Genomic DNA, 12,143 nt, shown 5'->3' with positions numbered 1-12,143 from the left:
CCAATAAATGGTAACTATGACAAACTTAGAGGATTTCCAGCAACTTGGAAAATGATTATATTGTCAATTAACAGCATGAGAAATGTATTAAATATACTCTAATAGGTACTTCAAGTTCATAGGCTTAAGTAAGTGGTAGGTAGTGTGAAAACTTGGTGTGGGAGGTTGCCTTTACCAGTGTAAAACTATTTGAGAGTTTTAGGAAAAGATCCCTAGAAAGGGGTACACCTTCAAGTACCACTTAATAATTTGCACTGCAACCCATATGCCCTCAAACAGCTACTATGAACCAAGCACGAAGAATGTGACCATAAGGCATAAATCTGTGGTGAGTGTCTTGTCAGGGAGATACATGTTCTTTAAAGGCTACAGAGGTATGTAGCTTAGAAAAGTACACAAATCATAAACGTTTGGCTTGATGGATTTTCAGTGTTTTAGATTTGCAGTGAACCTGGCCATGTCAGCTTCTCCCCATATTAAGAAACATGCTGCTACCTTTGTGTCTTTCATAATATCAGAAGTTATATACTTCTATATGATACACTTCTATGATATGACAGTATATTCTGGGCAACACCATTAACTGTTTTTCTTGAAGTTAATGGGCTCCATTTGTTTACTTTCAGGGTAAGGCCTATCACATACCCAAGCCTGAATAACCAGCTGGACGGCTGGTTGTTTTTCTAAATAAGAGTTGTATTCCACAAAAACGTATGTATTTCAGTTTATAATGCAATCTCACAAGTGCTTTTACTTGAGACATCCTACTTCAATACACAGCAGAAGTACTTTATGAGCATCAAGGGTTCAAGGGTCATTTTAATAAAATAAGTTTTACTGCTTCGTGAAGGATATATATATATTTTAAAAGATTTTATTTATTTGACACAGAGAGAGAGAGAGAGAGAGATCACAAGTAGGCAGAGCAGCAGGCAGCGGGTGGGGGAAGCAGGCTCCCCGCTGAGCAGAGCCGGATGTGGGGCTCGATCCCAGGACTCTGACATCATGACCTGTGGAGAAGGCAGAGGCTTTAACCCACTGAACCATCCAGGCGCCCCAGTGAAGGATATTTTTGAGTGGTCTTTTTTGGGGGGGAGGTACTATGAGTGTGGTGGAGAAGAATACAAGGAAGCTAGCACAGTTTGGTATCATTGCCTTGATGGCTGAGCTGCCATCAGTTTTACACACCACTGCTTTTCCGTTACCAGGGCAATGTCAACGTTGTGAAAAGGCAAACGATGTTTTACTGTGAACAGGAAGATAATGTGAAAAGGTCTTGGCAACCCTCGGGGGTCTGAGGCTTACCTCGGAGCATCACTGTTCCACAACAGCGGTTCTCAACGGGGCAGGGGTGGGGGAACGCTTTTCCTTCCAGGGACCTCTGGCAGTGACTGGAGACAATTCTGGTCGTCACAAGAGGTGGTAGAGGTGGTGGGAGTGTATGGAATCGAGTGGGTAGATTCCAGGGATGCCGCTGAACATCCTACCCCGCACAGGAGAGCCTCCCTTTCCCCAACAAGGAGGATGCAGTTTGAAACAGAACGCTGAGGTTGAGAAAGCCTGGTCTACAGAAATGATCTTCCTTTGCACAAGAGAGCTACATCGGTAAATCCACAATCCTATTTTTCCAATTTCCTGAACGGTTCTCTGAGTTACATTTTCCCACTTAATTATTTTCAAGACACAAACTGATGAAGTTCTAGAACCTAGGAAGGGGAGGGGAGGTGAGGTGAGGTGAGGAGAAGGGAGGTTTCAACGGGAGTTTTCATATGCTAAAGAGGGCCTTCCAGGTGCCAGGATATCGGAGGCCTACCGGAGGTCTTGTCCTTGCGGCTTGATCAAGGTTGTCTTCAGACCAGTCATTAACATTTAGATAGTTGGGAGACTTGTTGGTGGGGTGTCACAATCCTGCTATCAATCGTCTTTGTTAGTGAGATTTAGGACATTTGCAAGCCAAGGGAGACTCCTGTCTAGCAGGATTGTGAGCTCTGCAAGTTAACTATTTGCTTATTGTTCGTGGCAGTCAGGGCTGCCTGAGGGATGCTACACACAGGACAGAGGGGAAGCGGATTGGGGGCGGGGGGTACAAGGCGCCAGCTTTTGCTTTGTCCTCAGCCAGCCTCGTGCTCCCTCATCAAAACCACAGCTACTTTCAGGTTATACTTCTTATGGGCCCAACTTACCTGTTTTTTCCAACGTGAAGCCTACGTTTGAACCAGGGGCCTCTCTCCCCGACCTGCTCCCCTGGACTCCTTTGCCGTGGATTTTTGCTTCTGTCCTTTGTGTCTGGCCGGTCTCTTAGGCTGTAAAGTCCTTTAAGGGAGGGTCCTATCGTAATGGGACCCTCAGCCTCGACTGTTCCATCGGCTTACTGAACGGGCACGCAGTCTGGCTGGGGTTGCCTCTCTCTGCGCTCCCCTCAACGCGCACAGCCCTAGTTTCCCGCGCTCCCGCGCACTGCGGTCGCCTGTGCGCCAGACGCTCCCGGCTGCTACTAGAGGGCGCTCGGGGCGCGGGTGGCTCAAACTACAAATCCCAGAGGGTGGTGGGGTGGGAACGGCCGCAGTGACCTCTGGGATTTGTGGTCCCGAGAAAGGGATTGGCAACCACAAGGACTCTGAGAGTCGCCTCTTCCCTGCCAGTCTCTCGGCGTGGTTCCGACGCCCCGGGTCGGCCAGGTCAGTTTCTTGGGAGACCTAGCGCCAAAGGCAGGTCGGTAGGAGGTCCAGCAGGGTAGCTTCCGGTTCCGGTGGGTAAAGGCAAGCACAATGTAAACACGGGCCCAGGGGAGTGGTCATCAGGTAAGTGGGGTTTACGCTGACCATGATGGAAGCTGGAGGAAGAATCCTAAAGGAGGCTGGTGCGTCTGGAGGTTAGGGGAAAAAGCTTCAGACGTCGGAGTTGACACCCAACAAGGGTGTGGGCAGAGCGGGGACGCTAAGGTTGATCTCTGGAGACGAGCGGTTCCAGGGGGTCAGGCCCTCCCTTACGCCTGCGTCAGGAGCGGCTTCCGCGTCTCCACGGAGGCCGGGGCTGCTTCGACCTTCCCTTAGCGGTGGGAGGAGCGGACCCGAGCTTGCTTCCCACCCCGCGATGGGGGTGTCTGCAGCTGAGCATGGCCTGGTGAACTCGCGGGGGACGTCCAGGGCAGCCTTTATGAACTTCGCACGGGGAACTTGCTAATACAGGTTTCTCTGTTACGGTGCCGTTTTCGGGTAAATCGCTTCTTGAATTTCTGACCTCCGAGTACATCCCGGTACCCGAAGGATGCTGTTTCGGTTTCCTAAGGATGCTGGCGGTTTCTCGTCTTTGGTGCTGCATCCTCCAGTGCAGTGAAGACATGCATTCTGGGCTTGTGGCTGGGAGAACTGTCCAGCCGTCCACAGTGATTGAATGCCTGCTGTAAGGATCGTTGGACCAACAGAAGAATTTAGAGCCCCGCTTTGTTCAGAGTTTTCATGGTGTTCATTAACTATAAGTCTGTATTAAATGAATTTGTGTTGTTTCATGAGTTTAATGTGAAACTTATAGGATTATAATTTACCCATATGACTTCTTACCCAGGTGAAAAAACGTAAGGGCTGGGATGTTGGCGCCTTGTGCATCTAACTATAGACTCAGGAAAGCCTTATTTATAAGAAGTTTTAATTTGACGTTCAGATAACCTTATGGAACAACAGACTAGTACTAATTAAGATACCTGAATCAACTCTGAGTGTTCCGTTTTTCAGTTTAGAGACTGTTTCGCATATATCTTAGGACTCACCCTCCTTTTAAGGCTGCCAACTTTTATTTTTCAAAACTTATCATCCTCCCCTCCAGGAAGCCTCAAGTGTCAACATTGAAGTTATAGTATCCTTTTTTACTCTCTAATAACACTTATTCTGGAGTATATTGACTCTACTCTTGTCGTCTCCAGGCAGTTTTGAAGAAAATACAAAGCTCTGCTAATGGTCTTGGTAACCGATTCATGCTTTTTAACCTCCAGTGGGACCTTGATACTGTTTGCTATCTTTATTCATCCTTTACTGTTGCTTTTCCTGTTTTCCCATTCTCTATAGTGATTACTTTGGAACTTTTCTATTCTTCTCAAATACTCAAAACTGTTTTTTTTTCCCTTTACTTGGAGCTGCCTATTTCTCTGGGAAATGTGAAGCTTAGGGATAGGAAATCCTTCATTATTTTTTAACCCCTATCCCTGAACTTGCCTGTGCTTTTCACTCAATATTAACTCTTGTCTGAGAGGAATGTATTTTTTTCTCTCTCTTCAAGACTAAACTTGTCAACTACTAGTGGTCATCAGGCCTTGTATACACATGTAACGGTCCTTCTCACCTGACCTCCACAGCCTCTGACCTCTAGAAGAGCTTAAAGGATTTGTGGAGGAAGATGGCAGAAACAGCCAAGGCAGTGTTGTGTGTGACTTTTTCCATATATGGTTGAGAACCTCCATCTGGGGTCTAAGCCTGTCCCTGTCTTTGACATTTAGAACAATGGTTTGGGTTGAAGATCTCTGTTCCTTTTTCCTTTCCTCTCCATCTTAACCCCTGCTCCCAATAATAATATAGACTCGACTGATGATTTTTAATGTAATTTCCCTACATAAATATACCAAATTTTCCTCTGTTAACGGGGTTCCCACATTACCTGGTTCCTCACGTTGCTGAATTAGAAACAAAGTTCCATTTGGAAACTTGAAGCCAGAAAATGTAATTATCCTCGTTCTTGTCATAGGGACAATTATAAACACTAGAGTTCTTATCTAGGTATATTGACTTGGTATCTTATGAGACCTTCCTAATGATTTATTCTTTTACACTGTCTTAACTCTGTGCCTCTGGCCTTCTGTTCCAACGTAACCACACTTCATTTTGAGTCATTTCTTGGTTCTTCCCCTAAGTTACTTAAAGTCCTCTTCAGACATAGGAAACTCATATATATATATCATATAATATATCTCCTATATTATAACGGGTCTGGGAAGAGAGTTTGGCATTGTCCTAATTCCCCACTGTAGCTTATAATACATTACCCCTCTGGACTTTTTGAAAAACCCCTGCTCCAGTGGAAAGCATGTGGTTCATGTGTATCTGCCCATGCATTTCTTGATTGCTACAATTTATTGAACCTTCCTTGTATTTGTTAGAACTTAGGCACATGACCTGTAATTTTTTTACCCCTCCAAGTTCTGCCGTTATCTTGGGCCTTCCCATGTGCATAACTTCATAGTCCCTTTTACTTTTTTGTCTCCTTTCTTCTATTGATTACTTGTATTTTATTTCAGCCATGTACATCGGTGATGAAGACCTTGACATCTGCTAGAACTTATTATTTCATTTCTTTCTCTCCCTTACTCCCACAATGCCCATTCTTTGATAGTGTTTATAAACACCTCTGCTTCATGGCTTTTCCTTATGCCCCTAGTTGATTATAATCGCCTCAGGGTTTAGACTCCCTTAAGAATGGAATGAAAGCTGAGACACTCTTCTCCAGAATGCACACATAGAAAAAAATATATATACAATTTCAGGAATTTCTCAGTGTCTTTAAGCTCATCCATGCACATAGTAAGAGTTCTTGAATTCCTCAGTAAATCCCTTTTCTAAATACATAATTTGTAGAGTGCTTCTATGGTTTTCTTTAATTTTGTCTCACCAATTGTCCTTTCTTTCTTATCCTTTACATATGTGTATCATTGCTGATTTACAAAACAGCTCAACGTGTATCATCTTTTAAATTTACCCAGTAGTTCTGTGAATTAAGTTATTTACCAAGTTTGACTTTTTAAAAAACTTTTTTATTGTGAAAAATTTCAAACATGTATGAGAAAGGAAAGTACAAGAAATCCTGTGTATGTATCACCTAATGTTACCAATTATCAGCCCAGAGCAATCTTTTCATCTATATTTCTCCTCTGTTGCAACCGCACCCCTGGTGATCACTTTGAAAAAAATTTCTAGATATCATTTAATCTCATGAAATATTTTAGTATATATTCCTAAAAGATAAACGTTCTTTTTATAAACATTTATTATAATAGTATTATCATACCTTAAACAATAGTGATAATTCCTTGATATCATCAAATATCAAATCAGTGTTCTGGTTTCCCCTATTATTTCATAAATATTTCCTTCCCACTGGCTTCTTTGAATCCAGAGCTAAACAAGATGCATAGGTTTTATTTGGTTTAGTATGTCTAGGTTTTATTTGGTTTAGTATGTCTCTGAAGTTTCTTTTTAATTTCCCATCTTTCTCTTTTTTCCTGGAAGTTTGTTTCTTGAAGAAACCAGTTTTATTTTTCTAAAGGTTTTTGCTGTCTTCATCTCCAACATGTTATCTAGCATGCTCATCCACACCACAGGTTTCTTATAAACTGGTAGAGTTTGGTACACTCAGTCTGATTCAGAATTAGTTTTTGACTTCATAGGTCCAACATCTGTGACCTTCATAGGAACTTCGTTGGTGGTATGGCCCTTCCACCAGGAGATACTGTCCAGTTGGCTTTCTTTATGATGTTAGCAACCTTTGTTGACTATTGCCTTGATCCACCATTTAATTAGGAGTTTAAAAAGTGGTGCCAGTCTGATTCTGTTATCCCTTCTTCACCTATTATTTGGAGAACTTCTATAAAAGGCCAAGTTTGAATTTTAAAGCTGTTTCTTTGTAATTTCCCAGAATGGCTTCCTTTGGATGGAAGAGGAAAATTGGCGAGAAGGTCTCAAAGGTGACTTCCCAGCAGTTTGAAGCTGAAGCTGCTGATGAGAAGGATGTAATGGAGAATGAAGAAGGGAACTGGCTTCATGGCATTAAACGAAGGAAGGAAATGCTTTCTGAGGGCTCTGCTGAGAAGAGTAAGCAGCTGAAGGATGAAGGAGCCAGTTTGGCTGAAAATAAAAGGTATGTTTTTAAGGTTTTCTTACAGAGAACGGTTTACATTTCTGTCAGTGATGAGATGAAGAGCTATGAATTCTATAAATTCATGTCTTACAATTCTGATCTAGATGGTAAATTAATCAATTAAATAAGTTTTAAAGACACCTTGAAACATTCCATGGAGTCTGAAAGTTTGTAGAAGAGTCCCTAAGATGCTTGGAATGTCTGCTTTGCTATCGTTTTTGTTTTGTCTGAAGAAGAGTAAATGCTGAGTAAAATGTAATCCGCATTCTTGGTTGGTAGGAGATAGTTTAATTTCTGAAAACTTTCTCCTTGTGTTATTATATACCAGACAAATTGGGTGTTTCCTGAAGGGCTTTGAGGGCATGTACTTTTTTTTTTAAAGATTTTCAGTTATCCTTTTTCATTGGCTTTTATGTACTTCAATAAATATGGTTGTGCATAGGAATTTGATAATAATTTCACTTATCTTCAGCCTTTATTCTGCTAAGCACTTATGCTTTTGCTCTTTACCCTTTACCTTTTTCTGTTTTCCTTTTTTTCCTACATTCTTGTTCCTTTTCCCCATCTCTGGTTAGGTCTTTCCATGGGAACAAAAATCATTCTTTCACAAATCAGTGGGGACTGAACCCATTGGCTTGGAGATTCTATAGAGAAAGCTGGAATTCTCTATATAGGAAAAGAAAATGGTCTTTATCTGATACCTCATCCAAATATGGACTCTAGAGAGACAAACAAACAAACAAAAAAAAACCTTAGTGTGAAATGTAAAACTACACAGTTAATTAAAGAAAATATGGAAGGGTATCTTTATGACCTAGAGGTGGAAAAAGACATTTGTATTTTTAAAAATTTCAAATCTACATTAGAGTTAAAATAATAGTTCAACCTCTGTATTCCCTCTACCTAGACAAAAAATTCCTGTTAACTGCTCTATTTATCTATTTCTACACATACATATATACACTGACATGTAATTATAAATTTACAGGTTTTTTTTATGTTGTCTGAAAGTAAGTTGTAGACATGACACCTCTCTCCTAATTTAGCACGCTTTTTATAAGAGTAAGGATATTCGGGGGCGCCTGGCTAGCTCAGTAAAGCGTGCAGCTCCTGAGCTGTAGGTTGTTAGTTTGAGCCTCATGTTGGGTATGGAGTCTACTTAAAAAAAAAGAAAAAAAAAAAAAAAAAAGAATAAGAATATTCTCTTACTACACATTGTAACTATCAAATCTGTGAACGTTAACAATTTAGTAAACTAATATGCAGTCCACATTTAGATTTTTCTAATTTTCATTGAAATGTTTTTTACAGTTTGTTTTCTTTTGTTTTGTTTTTAAATCAGGATCTAGTCAGAGTTCACACATTCATTTCATGGTTGTAGCTCTTTAGTGTCTACTTAGGTCCCCTACTTTATCCCCCCTGATAGTGACTTTTTTGAAGAGTCTAGACCAATTTTCTATTTAATTGTTCCTTATGGATGTCATTTAACTTGTTCCTCTGTTTCATGTGTTTTTTGTCAACTAAGGTAAGGAGATTTGATTTCGATTCTGATTGACTTTTCTGCAAGAGTACTTAATAGGTTTGTATTTTCTACTGTATCATATTGGGAGAGAAGTAACATGAGGTTGTCATCAATGCAGCCATTTGAAAGATGTCATGCCTATGTCAGTTTACTGTGTTTAATATCTGCTGAAAGTCATATTTTAATAAAAATCTTGAAATATTGGAGTGCCTGGATGGCTCAGTTGGTTAAGCCTCTGCCCTCAGCTCAGGTCATGATCTCAGAGTCTTGGGATTAATCTCTGCATCAGTCTCCCTGCTCAGAAGGGAGTCTGCTTCTCCCACTCTTCGCTCATGCTCTGTCTCTCTGTATCTCTCAAATAAATAAAATCTTAAATAAAATCCTGAAACATTTATCCTTGGGGAATGAAATATATTAAGAGAATTATACTAGCTAACATGAGGAGTTTTTTTTTTTTTTTTTTTTTTTTTTGCACTAAGGATATTATTTCGAGAAGATACATGTATGGTCGGCAGGAGTGGTATCTGAATAGGTCTGAGTTTAGGACAATACCCTTCAGGTCATCCAGAGATCTAAAATCAGGCCTGTGTGCCTTTGACTGGTAACTTCCATGTGGTAATGAAAAATTTGAGAAATTAAAAGTAGTACTGAGGGGCATCTGGGTGGCTCAGTGGGTTAAGCCTCTGCTTTCGGCTTAGGTCTTGATCTCAGGGTCCTGGGATCAAGCCCTGCATTGGGCTCTCTGGACAACGGGGGGCCTGCTTCCCCCTTCTTCTCTGCCTGTCTCTCTGCCTGCTTGTGATCTATCTCTCTCTCTCAAAACAAAACAAAACAAAACAAAACAAAAAGAAAAAAAAAGCAGTACTGAACAAAAAGCAGTTTTCTTCTCTTTGTTCTTTTTTCTTCTTAATTAAAATTGCTCAGGGTGGGTATAAGATTCCTTGTTAGTCATTTTTGTTGTGAATGAGTCAGATTTGAAGAAACAACATTTTGGTTTCTAGTTCTGTTTTTATTTTTGATTTTGGAGTAATCTTTTATTAATATATTTTAATGTAAAACATCAACTGGTGTCTAGACTAGAGTATATTAGCACCTCAAATTGGAAATGAATGATGGCAAATAAATAACAATCAAGGACAACTAACATGTTATATTCTTAATCCTACTTCTGATATTTTATGCATAAAAAACTTTCTTTTGGGGCGCCTGCGTGGCTCAGTTAGTTAAGTGTCTGCCTTTGGCTTGGGTCATGATCCCAGGGTCCTGGGGTTGAGTCCCACTTCCAGCTCCCTGCTCAGTGGGGAGTCTGCTTTTCCCTCTTCACTTTCCCCTGCTCATGATCTCTCTCTCACACTCGCACTCTCTCAAAGAAATAAAATCTTTTAAAAAAAAGTTTTCGGGGCACCTGGGTGGCTCAGTGGGTTAAGCCTCTGCCTTCGGCTCAGGTCATGATCTCAGGGTCCTGGGATCGAGACCCGCATCGAGACCTGCGTCAGGCTCTCTGCTCAGCGGGTGGCCTGCCTCCCCACCCCCGCGCCCCGCCTGCCTGTCTGCTTACTTATGATCTCTCTCTCTCTGTCAAATAAATAAATAAAATCTTCCAAAAAAAAAAAGTAGAACTTTTCAAGATTGACCATTCTTAGAAGAAAAACCACTATAAATTTTCCGCATTTATGAAATCATTTTCAGAACATCGATAAAACATCTTTAGAAATTCCTGTAAGTGCCTGTTAAAAGTTCATTAACTTTGTTTATGCCTTTTTCTCTAGACCACACTAGTGTGCAGGAGGGAAAAGCTATTCAGTTATTACCATGGGAGTTCCTCTGAATTTCCTGTGATACAAGGGAGATAGCAACTCTGTAGATAAACAAAATAACTCTTGTTTTCTGCCTGCATGTCAAAACATTGAGTCGTTTCACTGACATCAGCTGGGTTCGGTGCTTTATTTTGAATAGAGAACACTGTGAAATGATTGCGTATTTTTGCTGGTCAGCATTTGTTTTGGAGTAATATATACACAGCTTTAGAAGATAACTAAACAGAATAAAAGGAATCTAGTGGAATTGAACAGTTTGGCTACTCTGTGCCAAAACTAAATAGAAATAATAGTTTAAAAAGACCTAAGATAACATTAAACTTGATTTAAGTTAATACGAGGAGTAAAAAATAATTCGAGGAGGAATAGTGAAGCTAAATTAAAAAAAAAAAAACAACATAAAATGAAACAGGATCGACTGGGTGGCTCAGTTGGTTAAGCTGCTGCCTTCAGCTCAGGTTATGATCCCAGAATCCTGGGGATCGAGTCCCGCATTGGGCTCCTTGCTCAATGGGGAGCCTGCTTCTCTTTGGGGCGCCTGGGTGGTTCAGTGCGTTAAGCCTCTGCCTTTGGATCAGGTCATGATCTCAGGGTCCTAGGATCAAGCCCTGCATCAGGTTCTCTGCTCAGAACCCTCTCCCCCTCTACCTGCCTCTATGCCTACGTGTGATCTCTCTCTCTGGGTCATATAAATAAATAAAATCTTTTAAATAACAAAACAAAACACTACAGAACCTCAGGGCCTGTCTTCTGAATCAACTTCATCTTTAAGCATTTTCATTATCACTACATTTTAGCAACACTGGCCTTCCTTGTGTTTTTGAACAAAGTTTTTATACAACTTTGTCCTGTGATGCTCTGTCGGAAGAGCTCTTATCTTCTGTTTTCTAATTTCTCTCTTCTTGTCCTTCTGATCTACACTCACATGTGATCATCTCCATGAGCCCCTCTTTGAGCATCTAGTCGGAGGTAGTACCCCCAAATTAGAACAATTTGTGGCTCCTATCAGACCCTCAAATGAAGCTGTAAATGTAATGAAATTTCAATCAAAATCCTGGCAGGCTTGATCTTGTAGTAATTGACAAGCTTATCCTTAAATTCCTAAGGAAATGGAAAGAATCTAGACTGGCCAAAATAATTCTATGGGCCAAAAAATATGTAGAGAACTTAACGCTATTTTATTGCATCGGCACATTCTTGAATGCTGTGCCTTAATAGTGTTAGTGTAAGAATGGACATCTACAGATCATGAAAAGAATATAAGGTGCAGAAATTACTCACATTTATGTGGTAGTTGAGCAAAGTTGAAACATCTGGTTATCAAAAGGCATAATTGAGAAAATGAAAATTCAGAGAGAATATTTATAATGCATATATATCTGACATAGAACATTTTCCTATGTCCATATCTGACATAGGACATAGACACTGGCACAACTCAGTGGCAAGACACTAGCCAGTTAAAGATTGTATACAAAGTTTGACCTGAAGCTTTACAAAAGAAGATACATGAATGGCCCACATGGACATGAAAAGCTGTTCAGCATGAATAGTCCCTAGAAAACTTCCAAGTAAAACTACAGCATACTGCTGTCTAACTACCAGAATGCTAAAATGGAAAGGACTGATAATACCAAGGGAGGATGTGGGACAACTCAAACTTTCAAGCCATTGTCCATGAAAATGTAAAACAGTTTAACTACTTCAGACCACAGTCTGGCTATTTCTTCTAACGTTAAATATACAGCATTACCATACAATCTAGCAGTCTACTCCCTCCTAGGTATTTATTCAGGAGAAAGGAAAATATTCACTCAAAGACTTACCTAACAGTGTTCCTAGTAGTAGTATTCATAGTGTCTATGAAGTGGAAACAACCAAAATATCTATCAGCAGGTGAATAG

General features: G+C 40.6%; 1 protein-coding gene and 1 long non-coding RNA gene across 8 annotated transcripts in view; one reads left to right on the top strand and one right to left on the bottom strand.

The window, feature by feature from the left end:
- Window positions 1-858: 858 nt before the first annotated feature.
- On the bottom strand, window positions 859-2,871 carry LOC131831694 (uncharacterized). The gene is made up of 3 exons (XR_009353763.1): window positions 2,184-2,871; window positions 1,306-1,506; window positions 859-1,010 (listed from the first exon to the last, which is right to left on the bottom strand). It is a non-coding gene; the product is annotated as an uncharacterized LOC131831694 (long non-coding RNA).
- The window catches only part of TTC33 (tetratricopeptide repeat domain 33), a 35,705-nt gene continuing 26,119 nt past the window's right edge, over window positions 2,558-12,143 (top strand). For 2 of the 7 annotated variants that reach the window (XR_009353762.1, XM_059173871.1), the window contains exons 1-2: window positions 3,222-3,402; window positions 6,679-6,900. Coding sequence is in view for 6 of the 7 variants with exons in the window: in XM_059173871.1 (XP_059029854.1) it covers window positions 3,290-3,402; window positions 6,679-6,900 (335 nt within the window). In the remaining variant the exon portion in view is untranslated. The other 5 variants (XM_059173873.1, XM_059173874.1, XM_059173875.1 and 2 more) reach the window with 5 other exon arrangements.

Source organism: Mustela lutreola, chromosome 5, assembly GCF_030435805.1.
Source record: "Mustela lutreola isolate mMusLut2 chromosome 5, mMusLut2.pri, whole genome shotgun sequence".
Lineage (NCBI taxonomy): Eukaryota > Metazoa > Chordata > Mammalia > Carnivora > Mustelidae > Mustela > Mustela lutreola.
This window is presented reverse-complemented; position numbering and strand designations above follow the sequence as displayed.